This window comes from Trypanosoma grayi, assembly GCF_000691245.1.
Source record: "Trypanosoma grayi strain ANR4 Tgr_56_V1, whole genome shotgun sequence".
NCBI classification, from domain to species: domain Eukaryota; phylum Euglenozoa; class Kinetoplastea; order Trypanosomatida; family Trypanosomatidae; genus Trypanosoma; species Trypanosoma grayi.
Genome location: NW_008825675.1, coordinates 16,800 through 31,904, shown reverse-complemented (window position 1 = coordinate 31,904; position 15,105 = coordinate 16,800). Strand labels below are relative to the sequence as shown.

At 56.7% G+C, this 15,105-nt stretch overlaps 5 protein-coding genes across 5 annotated transcripts; all 5 read left to right on the top strand.

Moving 5' to 3' along the window:
- Positions 1–164: 164 nt before the first annotated feature.
- DQ04_00561120 (hypothetical protein) lies at positions 165–3,563 on the top strand (the record flags this gene model as incomplete). Its single annotated transcript, XM_009309259.1, has 1 exon — positions 165–3,563. One exon carries the CDS (start codon positions 165–167, stop codon positions 3,561–3,563), a length of 3,399 nt encoding a protein of 1,132 aa, XP_009307534.1.
- Positions 3,564–4,254: 691 nt separating this feature from the next.
- On the top strand, positions 4,255–6,513 carry DQ04_00561110 (protein kinase; the record flags this gene model as incomplete). Its single annotated transcript, XM_009309258.1, has 1 exon — positions 4,255–6,513. One exon carries the CDS (start codon positions 4,255–4,257, stop codon positions 6,511–6,513), a length of 2,259 nt encoding a protein of 752 aa, XP_009307533.1.
- Positions 6,514–8,843: 2,330 nt separating this feature from the next.
- DQ04_00561100 (Variant surface glycoprotein) lies at positions 8,844–9,434 on the top strand (the record flags this gene model as incomplete). Its single annotated transcript, XM_009309257.1, has 1 exon — positions 8,844–9,434. The coding sequence occupies one exon, from the start codon at positions 8,844–8,846 to the stop codon at positions 9,432–9,434; it is 591 nt and encodes a 196-aa protein (XP_009307532.1).
- Positions 9,435–9,962: 528 nt separating this feature from the next.
- On the top strand, positions 9,963–12,548 carry DQ04_00561090 (hypothetical protein; the record flags this gene model as incomplete). The annotated part of the gene is made up of 1 exon (XM_009309256.1): positions 9,963–12,548. One exon carries the CDS (start codon positions 9,963–9,965, stop codon positions 12,546–12,548), a length of 2,586 nt encoding a protein of 861 aa, XP_009307531.1.
- Positions 12,549–13,279: 731 nt separating this feature from the next.
- DQ04_00561080 (hypothetical protein) lies at positions 13,280–15,022 on the top strand (the record flags this gene model as incomplete). The annotated part of the gene is made up of 1 exon (XM_009309255.1): positions 13,280–15,022. One exon carries the CDS (start codon positions 13,280–13,282, stop codon positions 15,020–15,022), a length of 1,743 nt encoding a protein of 580 aa, XP_009307530.1.
- Between the last annotated feature and the right edge of the window lie 83 nt (positions 15,023–15,105).

Sequence of the window (15,105 nt, the reverse complement as noted above, 5' to 3'; positions counted from 1 at the left end):
TTTTTTTTTGTCTGTTTGCTTGCGTTATCAAAGGTAGAAGCCGCCGAATAGATAGAGTGGCTGTGCCTCTGTGCCAGGGAGAGAGAGAGAGAGAGAGCTAGGGGAGTCTGGGTCTAGACGGACGAACATATAACAAAAAAAGCCTTTGCGGTTCTTGCAAATAGATGAAGCGCGTTTTGGTGCTGAACGCCGACTCTTTCGTGGGCATCCAAGTCTGCCGCCGCTTCTTCGAGGCGAAGGAGTACCTCATCGACGGCACGCTCTACCACCACCCGCAATGGCAGCCGCACCAGAAGGCAGCCGCTGATGATGCCGCTCCCGCCGCTGGTGGCGTTGGTGGTGGTGGTGGTGGTGGTGGTGGTGATGACTCTGAGGCAAACGGGGCGGCGGTGCCACCCACAATGCAGCCGTTTCTCAACTCTGTCATGCCGCGTCACGGCATGATCAGTGACGAGGTGTTCCGCGCCCGTGTGCTGTCCTACGACATCATCATCGCCATTCTTGAGGAGGATGCGTTCGAGGCTGACTGCGCCATCAAGGTTCTGCGTGGCACACACTACGAGGTGGAGAAGACCTTCGTGCTCGTGTCCAACGTGCTCACGTGGACGCAGACGGACATCCACGAGCGGGAGTTGGAACGAGCGGCGCGACGCGCCGAGCGGGAAGCTGCGCGTGCCCACAGCGAGGACGATGACGACGGTGACACGGAGGCAGCAGAAGAGGAGGAGGAGGAGGAGGAGGAGGAAGAGGAGCTGGAAATAAAGGTGTGGACGGAGGAGGAGTACCACAAGCGCTACCCAGACCTGCGCTACCACGTGTGGCGGAAGCTCGAGCACGCGGTGAAGCACGCCAACTCGGAGACGCTGCACACGTACGTGCTGTGGGCCGGCCTGCCGTACGGCGGCGGTGAGGACCTGCTGGCCCCGTACTTCCACGCCGCCTGGCGCCACGAGACGCTGCTGCAGTACGGCAACGGGTCCAACTACGTCCCCACCATACACGTCAAGGACCTCTCACGTATCATCTACCTCGTCGGCTCCTCATACGACACACTGGAGGACCGCTACATGTTCGCCGTCGACCACGGCAACAACACGCAGGCGGAGCTCCTGCAGGGCATACAAGATTTCATTGGCGGTAATCTGGAAATCACGGACCCCGCAATTGACCGCGAGCACCAGTCCTTCATGGAGACGCAACGGCAGCAAGAATTCTTGGAGCGGTCTATGCGGGAAAAGATGGTGGAGGACGCGATTCGACGTGAGCGTCACGCCGTCGAGAGTATCCGGAGGCGCGAGGAAGAAATGGAGGACGAGGAGGACCGCGAGTATCGTCTCATGGCAAGTCTTCGGATAATAGAGAATTCTATGTCTCAGCTGGAGGCTGACAGGCAGGCGATGGCTGCTGAGGGCGGGTCGCCAAACGCGGAGGAAGGACTTGTGGTGGAGCCGCCGCACGGGTTGGCAAATTGGTTCAGTGCCGTGAATATGCGCTGCGAGCCCGGTGCCGTTCTCGCGCTGCTCGAGGAGGCGGAGTGGGTCTCCCTTGGCGGATTCTTCGCGAATGTCGACAAGGTGGTGCAGGAGTTCAAGGCGGAGCGGCTGCTGAATCCGCTGCGCCTTGTTATCTCCGGCCCGCCGTTCAGCGGGAGGAACGACGTTGCGTGCAGGCTGGCGGGTGTGTTCAACATACCGCGACTGACGATGGAGAGTATCACGGCGGCGTACGAGGCGTACGTGGCGAGCGTGCGTGCGGAGCTGGTGGAGATTCTGCTGCGACGGCGTGCGCGGCGGAAGGAGGCCCACGAGGAGCAGATTCGCCGCGAGCTGGAGAGTGCAAAGCGTGCACGCGCCGAGGCCGAGGAAGGTGAGGAAGAAGAAGAGGAGGATGAGGAGGGTGATGGTGAAGATGACGATGCTGCTGCATCTGCCGAGAGCGGTGAAGACGACGGCGACGAGGAGGAGGAGGAGGGCGATGAAGAGGGACCGGGCGAGACGGATAATGCAGGCGAACAGGTGCCCGAGACGATCACGGAAGCCCTGCTGCTGCAGCCACCCGAGGACGAGGAAGAAGAAGAGGAGGAGGAGGAGGAGTACGGCGATGACGAGGAGGCCGACGCAAAGGCCGCAGCAGCAGCGCGGAAGTTGAATGAGGAGGAGCGGCGCCGCATCGCAACGCTGCGTGAGGAGTACCGCTTCGCCACGAAACTGCTGACGCTGCGCCTTGTGGACGGCGAGTTCCCGCCACGCCCAAAGAGTCCCGGCGACGAGGAAGAGGAGGAAGAAGACGAGGAATATGGTGGTGACGATGACGATGGCATCAGCAGAAGGAGGAAGCGGCGAGAGAAAGAAAAGGCCGCTGCTGCTGCCGCTGCCGCTGCCGCTGCCGCTGCCGCAGCTGCACCGCCGCCAGTTATTCGCTACCTCGACGAGGCGCTCGCTGTGATGGTGCGCTGGCGGCTACGTCAGAATGACTGCAGAAGCCAGGGCTACATCCTCGACGGCTTCCCCGAGAGCGTGCGGCAGGCCCGCCTTATATTCCTAGCCGACACCGACGAACAGAAGGAGTTGCAGCGGCCCAAGTTGCGCCGAGAGCGCGAGGAAGAGGAAGAGGCGGGAGGAGCGCCGCAGGCACCATGCGATGCCACATTCCCGTTGCCTGACCTTGCTGAGCTGGACGACGCGCAGCAGCAGGAGATGCTCGAGGCCATGACCGGCAGATCGTTCCTGTCGGCTGAGGAGGCGCTCGCCCCAACACACGACGCCTTTTTCCCTGACTGCTTCATCTCCTTGACCTGCAGCGATGGCGTTCTGCGAGCGCAGATGTCCGCAGCAGGGGCGGGCGTCGCCGCGAAGGACTTCTATGAGCAGCTCACGTGCTACAAGACACACAACCGTCCTGCAGCACCACCATGCGAGTCGCTGCTCTCCTGGTTCCAGACAGTGGCGGCAGAAAAGGTAGAGGACGACGCCGCCGCCGCCGAAAAGGTTGGTGACGACAGCGGTGAGAAGGCACCACGCAAGGCCTCCGTGCTGATCGTGTCTGCCCTCCCTGCGGTGCCAGCAGCAGTCTGTCACAAGAAGGGTGCATCCCACGACGCCACCTCTAATTCCAACGTCACCGCGACAGCGGACCTCGGCACATACTGCGAGACCCTCCGCTGGAGCATCCTCAGCAACATTGGCCGGGGAAGTTGCGGCATGGTGATCGGCGAGATGCAAGATGCGGAGGAGGCGCGCACGCGTCTGGTGCTGGAACTCAGACACGAGGAGAAGGAACTGGATCGGCTCTGTGCTGTTGAGGAGGTGCTCGCTGACGTTGCCCACTCCAACGAGGTTGCCGCCGTTGAGGAGGAGCGGCGCATACTTCGCTACTACGAGGCGAAGGAGACGCTGGTAACGGTGGCTGGCGTCGATTCCATTCCAGTGAACATGTACTTAATGCGCTACGTAATGCCGAGCCTCACGCCACTCATGGCGCAGGTCGTGCGGCAGCGCCCGGAAGACCCGGTGACGGCGCTGGCCGACGCACTCTTCTATCACAAGCGGCAAACAAAGCTATGAAAACCGCTGCTTAGGATGAGGTGGGGGGTGGGGGTGTGAGACGACGTCCATGTGGAGGGGGCAACACGCCGAAGTTGAGGAAGATGCCAGGGGGGTGGGTGGGGAGAAAGAGGTGGCGGCACGTGCGGCATTGATGTAAGTAGAGTGTGAACAGCTCGCACAATGTAGAAGAGCACAAGTTTTAGTGGTGGCGCGTGGAGGATTCTCGTCTGCAGGTGTGTTTGTTTCCTCCTCGCCCTCCTTCAATTCCGTTGGGTATATATATATACATATATACGTGTGCTGAATATATATTGGCGTGATTCCTCCCATGCTCGTTTGGATGTGCCCGTGTGCCTGTGTGTGTGTGTGTGTGTCTCCGCAGGGATAAGACACCACAAACTTTTAGCGTGATGTATTTGCTTCTTCCCTTTTGAATTCTCTTCACTTTGTTAAGCGAGGCTCCTGCAAAGAGAGAGGCCGGGTAGTCGTGCCTGATAGAGGGACATTGCACTAACGATCAGCAGAGAACTTAAAAGAAAAAAAAAAGAGTTGAGCTCTTCCTCTTGAATCCACTTCGCAAAAGCAAAATCCAAACAACAAAGAAAAAAAAAAAGAGACACCAACAATCACAAAAAAAAAGACAGTGCAGCGACGACGATAACAACAAAATCTGCGGAGGAGGCAATAATTACAGCGCCATCATCACATCATGTCGGACCATATCCGAAAGCGGCTAGAGAAGTTAAAATCGCGTGTGACTCCAGGGGGAGAAGCCACCATAAGTCCCCAGCCAGTGCCGGCCCCAGCAACAGCAAATGCACAAGGCGCATCATTCCCAACCCAGCAGACCGCACCGGTGGGAAGAGGTGTTGCATCCATCCCCATCGCCAATTTGCCGCCGCCATTCGTCTCTCCACCCAGCGCGGTGCTGAAGTACAGGGACTGCGAGACAGATCCACTGTGTGCACCATTTACGACGAAAAACGCAGTGGAGTTGCTTGAGATGCTGGTATGCAGAGGCCACAAGAACGCACTGCGTCGGAAACGGGCCCGCTCCTATGAAGAACTAACCAAAGGGAATAATGACGATGTTATTGAGAGGCAGCAGCAACAGCAACAACAACAAGAACAACAGGAAGGCGACCATCAATTGGATGGCGCCTCAATCTCCAATGAAACAGAGGTAAGAAAAAAAACCCCTGTTGATAATTCTCTTTCCATTGCAGCTTCTTACTTTTGGCCTGACATAGCCGCAAAGTATCTTATTTCGAGAGAGGAGCTTGTGGGAAAAGGAGAAACAGCCAACGGAGATGCTCATGGCTCGGTCAACAGGAGCGGCGGCCATAGAGGTGAGTGCATTCTCGTCTCTGGAAAGCCGCGTGTGCCATGCCGCTCTAACCACGAGTACGTGCTGAAAAGCAAGATTGCAGAGGGTGTGTACGGTGTTGTGTACAAAGCCGAAAAGGCAACATCTTCCGCCTTTGGCAAAAATAGTGAGGTGCCGGAGGCCGGTGGAGTAAAATTATATGCATTAAAGAAGGTCAGGAAGCGTTGGCGTTTAGAGTCGCAGGTCGGGTTTCCACCTTTTCTCTTGCGGGAAATTGATCTTTTGCTCCGGATGCGGCACCCGAACATTGTCCATGCCCGAGAGGTTGTGATTACATCTGAGAAGGCTGACACGAAAAGGCAGGCACATGGAGGGGCTGGAGTGGTGAGCAGTAGCGGCAGTGGCAACAGCAGCATGCCCCACCGTGATAAGGGTGGTGAGGGCACTCTGGACTTGGAGCAGGTGCCGCCGAGCAAAAACAGCAGCAGTGATGCTCCCAACACCGCTTCCTCGAATGGGGCTCTGGCGCTGCCGCAGGGGCAGCTCGAAAGCAATGAGAAGGTAGAAGATGTATACCTGGTCATGGAATACTGCCCATTCAACCTCAAATCGTTAATTCACTTTCGTGACGAGAAGGGCATGTACTTGCATCTGAGCTCCAGAAATAAACACCCAGATGCAGCTCGCATTTTTCTCTCTCGTGCAAAGTGCATCATGCAACAACTATTTGAAGGCTTGGCTTTCCTTCACGATCATCGTATCTTGCACCGCGACATCAAAACCTCTAACATTCTCATTGATCCCCAAGGCGTTGTGAAGCTATGCGACTTTGGACTGGGCCGCCACTACCGTGAGGGCGAGTCGCTGACTCCTACTGTTGTCACTCTAATGTACCGCGCGCCGGAGTTGCACTTTGGTGTGTGCGACTACTCGTACAAGATGGACGTGTGGTCGCTGGGCTGCATCATGGCGGAAATATTCCTCAAGGAGCCGCTCTTTCGAGCGGAGGAGGAAACAAAGCACTTCGCCAAGTTGTGCGACATTCTTGGCATCCCCACCGAAGAGAGCTTTAGTGGGCTGTACAAGATGCCGAACGTAGTGCAGCTGATGCGCTCGATAAACCATTATAACCGTGAGTGCACACTCGAACAGGTCTTCTCGTCGTGCGCTTACGCCACGGGGCCAACACTGCCAGCGAGCGGGCTCGACTTGCTGAAGCGCATCTTCCGCTGGAACCCGGCCGGCCGCCCCTCCGCCCGCCAAGCACTCGAGCATCCCTTTTTCCACGAGGAGCCGCTGCCCTGCGCGCCGGAAGAGCTGCTGCAGTTAATGCCGGCGTCCGCCGGGGCGCCGCCGCCTTTGCGACGGGTTGTAGCGGAGGGCCGCACCCCACCGCCGCCGCTTGTGCATGTGCCGAATCGACAGCAGCAGCTCACAGCCACTGCCACCACCTCTAACATTGCTACGACTGTCGATATGGCTGCTCCGGCTGATGTGGGGAGCCCGCCGTCGGAGGAAGATGCCGAACAGGCGCTGCAGCGCGGGTTGGACTCGCTCAGGGACGCTCCGATCCCCGACGACGAGGCGGCACGTTGTGTGGCGTTTCAAGCTCAGCTGCATGCAAGCAATGACCAGGACTGACCGTACCCCACTTGAGGATAGTGGAGTGCGCGTGCACGCATTGACGAGATGCTCATGCTGCAGGTGTTTTGGTCGTTTGGTCGGTCCGGCGCTTGTGTTTTTTTTGTTGTTGGGTGCTGCTCTCTGATTGGCTTGATTGCGCGGCGCCTTCTTATAGTTTTTTGAGAGGCATCGCTGCCGCCGTGCTCCCGCAGCAAGAAGTGGTGGGAGTCTGAGGGCACACGGATTGAACAGATGCAGGGGTTAGGAAAGCGGAGGAAGAAAGAGGAGAAAGCAAGGAATAAGTGGGACCAACACGTGGAATTAGTCTGGCGAAACGTGTCTTTGTTGTTGTTATTGTTGTCTGGGTGCACCCAGAGCTTTTTGTTTTTACGTTTGTCGGCTCCTGTTGTCTTATTTTCATCTCTCTCTCTGTGTGTGTGTGTGTGTGTGTGTGTGCGCTTGGTTCCTTCACACCCCTGTACTCAAGCTTTCTGCCAATGTGGATGCGTTGCCGCTGTCGCCTGCGACTTCCTGCTGCAAGCCGCCGCGTTACTTCCCCCAGCTCTTCCCCTTTCACNGTCTTTGTTGTTGTTATTGTTGTCTGGGTGCACCCAGAGCTTTTTGTTTTTACGTTTGTCGGCTCCTGTTGTCTTATTTTCATCTCTCTGTGTGTGTGTGTGTGTGCGCTTGGTTCCTTCACACCCCTGTACTCAAGATTTCTGCCAATGTGGATGCGTTGCCGCTGTCGCCTGCGACTTCCTGCTGCAAGCCGCCGCGTTACTTCCCCCAGCTCTTCCCCTTTCACAACAAGAAGATGCAGAGGGGATGGCAGAACGCGTGAATAACGAAGAGAAAGAAAGGTCTTTTTAAATTGTTGCTTTGATGGTGGTAATCTCTGTCCGTCTGTCTGTCTGTCTGTCTGTCTGCCTGTCTGTGTGTGTGTGGGGGGTTCTCTTTCCATCACTGGCAGCTGTAACAGGGTGCTGCATAAACACATACGCTTGTGCTTACACAGACAGGTGAAGAAATATGCGAGGAAGAGAGGGAGAGAGAGAAGGAACCAACTCATAGGCCAAATGCAAGTAGTTCGCAATGCGGCTCTGTCCCCTCAACGGAGTAGAGGTCCCAAATCAACAACAAAAATGTGAAAGAAGGAACCACAACGAATTTAAGCGGCCGAGCGGCGTGTGGTGGTGGAGGAGGGGCGTGCGTCGACACTGACGGGCTGCAGGGAAGGCAGGCCCCCCTGCGGTGCGCATAACTGGCTCTGGCAGCGGAGAGGCACAGTAAAAATATACACACAGAGATCAAGAGCGTAGGTGGGGGAGAGGGAGCGAGAAAGAAAAGAGACTAATGCTAATAATCAGCAAATGGACAGAAGAGAATCTGGGTTTGTGCGTGTGTGTGTGAAGCAAATAGGTAAAGCATAAGAAAAAAAGTAGTATTCCTCTCTTGGTACTCTTGCTTCTGCGCATGCGTGCGTGCTTGTACTCCTCGCCTTTTCTCTCACTGTGTGTGGGGATATGTGTCTATGAATTGGGGGAAGCAGGCCTAGGTGATGTAGAGAGGGAGAGCGAGAGNGGGAGGAGGAGGAGGAGGAGGAGTAGGAAAATGAAATGAAAGGAGAAATGATAAACAGAAGCCAACAGCACCTCTGCAGCACACACCGGTCTGCATCGGCGCATGGGTGGGGTGGAGGGCAGCGGTGCTGTTGCCCGGGAGCACGAGGAGGCGAGGCGCTGAGCGTATGCCTCAAAACAAAGGGGGAGGGGGGGATGTGTGAGGAGCGGCTGCGCCCTATTCGCAGCTTCATGCTTCCTACTTCCCTCCCTGTGCTCTTCTACACCCCACTCCCCCCTTTTTTTTTCGTTGTCGTTGTTGCTTTTCTCTTGCGCTGCTTCTGCGCAGTACTTTGCACACTCGTTAACTCCTCCGTTTATTTTCCCTGCTTAGATTAAACGAAACTGCTCTCACACTCGAAGCGCGAAACCCGCAGCAGAAAAAAAAGGTGCACTATGCACGTTTGGAGGTGGTGCTGTCGGGTGTGGGTGCAGCCCCACTGTTGCCTCGATGCCTGCTAGCACAGCTCTGCTGCCTCAGTGTGCATGGATGCCTGCGCATCCACGTCTAGGCATGATTGCGTTTTTGCTTCCTCTCATTCTTCTGCAGCTCTGGACGGGGCGCCGCAGCAATTCCAGCCAGGGCTCCGGCTAAATTGCGTCACCGGCCCGTTGTGTGTATTTTGCATTGGACTGTGTGGCCTTTAGGGCAGCCACTGGACGGGGAAACATAAGGTCGCAGGGAACTACACCCGTACACAAAGAGAGAAAGAAAGAAAGAACGTCGCGATGCTATTCGGCTCAGAGCCGCCGCTCTACCTGAAACCCGTCGGCCGGCGGGGCCTGCGGCGCCACGAAGCGGACGCGCTGCAGCACTACCCCGGCTACCTCCACCCCATGGAGCAGCAGCCCGGCGGCGAGGGCTACATGAGCGATGCCCACCGCCTGCACCCACTGCTCACGCCGGCGGAGGAGCTGCGGCGCGAGCGCAACGAGAAGGCGAAGCGGCAGCAGTGCGCACTCGCGGTGCGGCAGCAGCGCCACAACGAGCGCGAGATGAAACTAATGGAGCGCCGCGAGGAGGAGTTCCAGAGGGAGCAGCGCCACAAGGCGCAAATAGCAGGCCTCTCCATCCGCAACGAGCCAGGGGACGGGCGAGACACTGTCACGCGGCAGTACAGGACGCTAGAGGCGTTACGCCGCCACGAGCACCAGCACGCGGTGGAGGAGCACATATACTTTGCGCGGCAGCGGCGGTTGGTGGAGCGCAACAACCCACATGGCTACAATATTGTGACGGGCGAACCGCTGCCGGCGATTTTGGTGCCGCCTGTACCGTCGCTGTCGCCGTCGGTCTCGCCTGCTCTGGAGAATGTATAGAAACGAGACACACATATACACACACACACACATACACGGAGGGAGAGACTGAACAGCGTGCAGTGGGTGTGTTCCTTTGCGGTATCTTGGAACCACCTAAACATGATTGTCCGTCAATGTGTATCACTTCCATCTTTTTTTTTTTTGTGTGTTTATGTGTGTGGGCTTGGATGGCGTTTTGCTTTTGATCGGTGTGCGCTGTTGTGTGTCTCCCTTTCTACCCCACAAAAGCATTGCCACTCCGCCTCGTTGTGGGGGTTTCTCTACCGGAAATTTCGGCACAGCGCGTGTCATTCCTGGCCTGTTGTACCGCCTGCAGAAAATAAAATTTAGATTGGTCTCTTATTAATTTTGTTGCTGTTGCTGTTGTTGCTCTTACCCCTCGTTTTTTATTTATTTTGCCGTTGCCATTTTCTTGGGCCTCAGTTTTGACCCGCATATACTTGGAGAAGTCATTTTGGTAAATCTCACAGGGTCCCATTGAAGGACGTTGATTCACTGCATTGCGCTCCGAATCGCCGGCTGAGAATGCTGGGCAGTCGTGGTGGCAATGACGAGGAGGCGGCGCCACAGGGGCCCCAGCAAGGACTGCAACCGCAACCACAGCAGATGCTCGTGGCACCAGCCCTTTCTTCATCCCTTACGGCTGCAGCAGGTGTGAGCCCCGTGATCCAGGAGACAGCTGCAGTGAGACTGCAACATCAGTGTGCCGTCACACCAGCAAACTCTGAAGAAAAACAAGCGGGGAGTACACCTCAGATGTGCTCCTGCCTACAGGCACATTGCACACCCGTAATACCAAACTCACTCACCCCACCTCTAGCATGTTTTCCATCCCCCATGGAGACTTTCCTGCGCCAAAGGTGGAGTTGTATTCATAAGGAGACTCAACGCCAGCAGATCGACCACGCACCCAAGATGACGGGCCCAAACATAGGTGTAGAAGATGATTTAGGCCCAGTCAATCTGTCAACTCGAGGCACTCCTAGCTCTATGCGGAATAGTATGGCGGCTTACTTTTTTACGCTGGACGCCGAGGAGAACCTTCGGCATTCACCTCCCTTAGAGTTCATCATGCCGTCTGGAAAAAGCGAAGAGGAGGGTGGTTCGTGCCTGCCCACTCCTTCAAACGATACTGATGACAAGAAAGATACCAGCTCTGAAAAGGAGCCGTGTGACCGCAGCACCCCGATGGCAACACAGGAGGCGGAACAACTGGACCTACGGACATTGCGCTATCCCATAAGTGTGCCGCGACACCCGCACCCTAGGATGGATAGCGCCGATGAAGGTGCTCTCCAGCGGTCGAGCTTCGACCCTTCGATGGTGTGTGGTTCCGGTCAGCGGGTCGGCCGATGGCATCCGCTCAAAGGCACCGACACAGTGTTGAACTTGCATGATGGCGCTGCGTCAAACCGCGAGAGCCACGACGAGCGATGGGAGTACTCGAGTCACTCAGTTAGATATGAGGTTGTGAAGTTGCGAAATAATGGCGACAATGAGGACAACACAAATGATGAAGTGGGGGATTCGGGCGATGAATGCTGCTACTTCTGTTGTTGCTGCTGCCCATCCTGCTGCAGTGAGTTCCTTGGGGTTCGCAAGTGCAATACCGAGCTAGAAGCGTCACTGAATGCGGAGGAACACAATGTTTCATCACGACACGAGTACCATGACCGACGGGGATGCCGCAGAAACTGTCTCTGCAGGAAGATCATACGCCTCTGGCGCTTTTTAAATGTCTTCTCCGGTGATCTCCCTTACGTCTCGCAGGGGCTCTGCATACTGAGCTATGCAGCCGGTATCCTTGTGATGGCAGCCACTATTATGATCCTTGAGGAGCTGCTGAGTGTACAGCACCAATCCAAAGTTGATGACGGCTCCGCGTGTGAGGGGTGCCTGGTAAATGAGGATATTACACCAGATATATCCTTCAGTATTATTTGCTTTATTCTCAATGGACTGCTCACTGTTTGCTTTTCCCTTCGAGCTACACGGTACGAGAACACCGGGCTGCTGATATGTCACCTTATAACTGTATTACTTCAGGTCGCTCGTGTTGTTTACTTTGTGCTGACGAGGAACTTTGATTATCTCTCCGACAAGATGGCGCTTAGCATTCAAGTCCTGCTTATCGTAAGCGCTGCTCTGCTTCTGGCTTCGTGCTGCACGTACTGGACGGTGTCCAAGTCGTTTGGGTGGCGGACGTTTAAGAAAGGCATCATCCACTCAGAAATTCTGCGCCGCCGACAGCGGCACATGTACATGCAGTCCTGTGTGCAGCTCGATGTGATCAGCACAATCAATGCCGGCGTTACTGTTGCCTTCATGGTAGACATCACCTCAGAACACGCTCTAGGAGTAACGATATCTGTTATATCTTGTATTCTTGCCATGCTCTTTATCCTGATGCTGCGCCACTATCCGGTGTTGTTTATTATCATCTTCGGCGCAGCAGCTACCATGTCACTAGCTTTTTACTGCTACGCACTCAGCGGTGCAGTGGACCAGTACTTTATCCGGAGAGCCAGCGCCCACTTTGAAGCAAGCAAATGCTACCAATCGTCACTGACGCATTGCATGGAGGTCAGTGATATTAGCATCGTGCCGGGCGACAGCACAAATAACAACACACACGACATTGTGAATGGCAGCAGTACGTACCTCCCTACCCTTGGGTACCACAATGAGTACTTTGAGCTTCGTCACTGCAACGCCACATGCTTTGCTGAGCGGGGTGATCTGCTCAAGCGGCACATTGCGCACTGCTGCGAGAGTTACGGCCGCTGCCGTCTGAAGGATGCGGTGCGGAGCTACGGCGCCGTGTATCTCAGTGTGCTGACACTTATCGTCTGTGTGGTGCGCATCATTCTCGTCCGGTTGGGGTTCCGCTACATTTCGGATGAGGCGGAATGTGCAGGTGACGACAGCGCGACCTGTCGGACATCCCAGAGCTTCTGTAGCCAGCAGCAGCAGCTTGTGAAGAGCAGGCGCGCTGCGGAGACTAGTGGCGCTGCGTGGGGCGCGCGGCCCTCGTTGTTGTCGACTGACTTGAGGAACACTTCAACGCTCAGCGGCGCTGCGGAGACCGGCGTGGAGGAGCCCTCGCGCTGATGAGGTTGCAGGGGCAACGAAAAAGGAACGCGAAGGAAAGAAAACGGCAGTGCAGCAAACGAAAGATCAACAAATAAAAAAAAAAAACAACCTGGCAAAGAAGGACAGAAGAGAATACTCAACAGCAAATTTTGATGCTGGCAACGGTGTCCGTTAGTGCAGCTTGATAGCGACGAAGGATACATGCGTGAAGGAAAGGGCGAAGATGACCAGCGAGAAGGAGGGGGGGGGNGGGCGTCGTAGTTCCTTACACTCATCCCACCCTTTCACGTCGCAGGAGGATGGAGGGCTGAGAATATGAAGCAGAACAAGGGGAAAGAGAAGAGGAACACTAGGAATGACTGCCATACGCAGTGTGTATGCTGCTTGACCCAGTACGGTGTCCGAGTCACGAGGACGAGTAGTTTTTTTTTTTATTTTGCCTTTTGTTTTCGTTTCTAAGTAATGATGTCTCTCTGTTCACGTGCTGGCAACACAGCACCTCTCATTCTCTGCGAACACACCTTGCTGAATGAACAGCGAGTGGAACCTGGCGAGGTGGTACTAAACCAAACAAAAAAACAGCAACAGACTGACGTGTTTCCTTTGCTTGCACTGTTCCCAATGCATCCCATAAAGACCTTTTCTCCCTTTCCCACTGCTCTCACTCGCTTCACGTTTATTGGTATCCCTCGGTCTGACCGCAAGCGCTGAGACGGACACGGCAGACGGAAGGGCGGGAAATTCCAAACATGTGGCGTCGCAGTGGGCTTCTGCTCTTACGGTTCGTCGACGGGGCCACGGCAGGAGACCGCCTGCGGACAGCCGCACACGTGCAGCGCAAACGCGTCACCAAGACAAAGGCGCGGAGGGCCAAGGAGGGCACGAATCCGTACAACAAGGCGCAGTACATCAACGCCTTTGTGGAAGCACAGAGCGCGCGGATGATGCGCGAGCGCCGGCTTCAAGAGGGCGCCGCCGTCGAGCAATCGCTGCTCGTCACGGTGGATGCCGCTCGTGTGGATGCAGCTTCGCGACAACCGCAGCAGCTCGTGCAACTGGGGGCGTCGCCGCAACCCGTGGCATTTGGGGCGTGGCGCGAGGGGCTCCCCGCTGTGGAGCGTGCGTGCACCGCGATGGACCGCAACCTGCATTGTATCGTGCGTGGCGCAACGACGCCGCCCGCCTTCGCGCCGGAGGCCTTGCGGCGTGGCGTTCCTGTGCGGGACGCGAGGGTCCGGCAGCTGATTGAGCACCTTCACCACGACGAACGCGGAGGGCGGTGGCCGGCGCCAAAGATGCACGTCTTTACGGGAAACTTGGACGTGTGCGTCAAGGCCGCGTGTGGGGGAGATGCTGCAATCACGCGGCGGCTGCTTGCGCTTCTGCTTCACACAGCCGCAGAGCGGAACTGGTCTCTCGCGCTGCAGCTGTACCACGAGTGTGTGTTGCCGTACCAACAACAACAGCAGCAGCAGTGGCAGGTGGACGACTCTCTGGAGAGAGCCGAGGCCATTTCCATGCACGTTGCGGTGCTGTGCGAGTCCATTCGCGCGCACACTGTCTTGAGCGGCGATGATGGCGCGTGCCCGCCGTTCCACACCGTTGTGTCGCTGGCAACTTCGTCCCCCATTCCCCTTCTGCCTGTTGCCGCCGCCCCGATCTTCAGCATTCTGCAGCCGGATGAAGGCACAACGTGGCGCGATGTCGTTGCCCTCGCACAACACTTCGTGCCGAAGGACGTGAAGCGGATGTATTTGCCGTCCATCGCGTGGGGGGAACTTCTGCGGGCAGTGCGGCGCATGGGCGCCTCCTTGGAGGAGGTGCAGTCCGTCGTTGACACTATCACAGACCCGAAGCGCACCAAACACGCGGAGCGGCACATGTGCGACAGCAACGTGTGGAATGCGTACTTGGCCGCCAGCGACTGGCAGCACGCGCTTGACGTCTTCGCGAAGAACTGGCCGCATTATGGGGTGAAGGAGACAGCGGCGACGACTGCCGCCCTTATGGAGTCGCTCCTGCGCGACAAGCAGTGGAAGCGCGCGCTCGACACTTTCCATCGCCTGCAGAAGAAGGAAGGTCACCTCATCATTGGCACCTCCGGCGTCTTCAGCGTCGTCTTTCGTGCGCTCGCGCAGCAGGGCGATTGGCACGCCGTGACCTCGCTGCTGCTGGACTATGACCGCTTCCTCGTGCACTTTGGCGTCTCACACGAGTGGTGGCTCGCCTCACCGCTGCGGGCGGAGGCGAAGTCGCCGCAGCCACGCAGCGACGAGCGCCTTCACGAGTGGATGACATTCGCGAGCGAATTGCGGAGCCGTGGCCATGCCACGTGTGAACTCGTGGATGCCATTCAACACGCCCTAATCGCCTGCGATGCGCTGCGGCAACAGCAAGAACAAGAGCAGCAGCCGCACTCAACAAAGGCGGTGGCGGGGGCGGACGTCCCGGACGGCATCGTCACGGCCGAGATGCTGCACGAGTTGCTTTGAGCAGGCGGTATTGGCCAACATGGTGCGTGGACTCACATTACATATCGCTTTCCCCCGCTGTCGCATTTGCCTTTTTTTTTTTT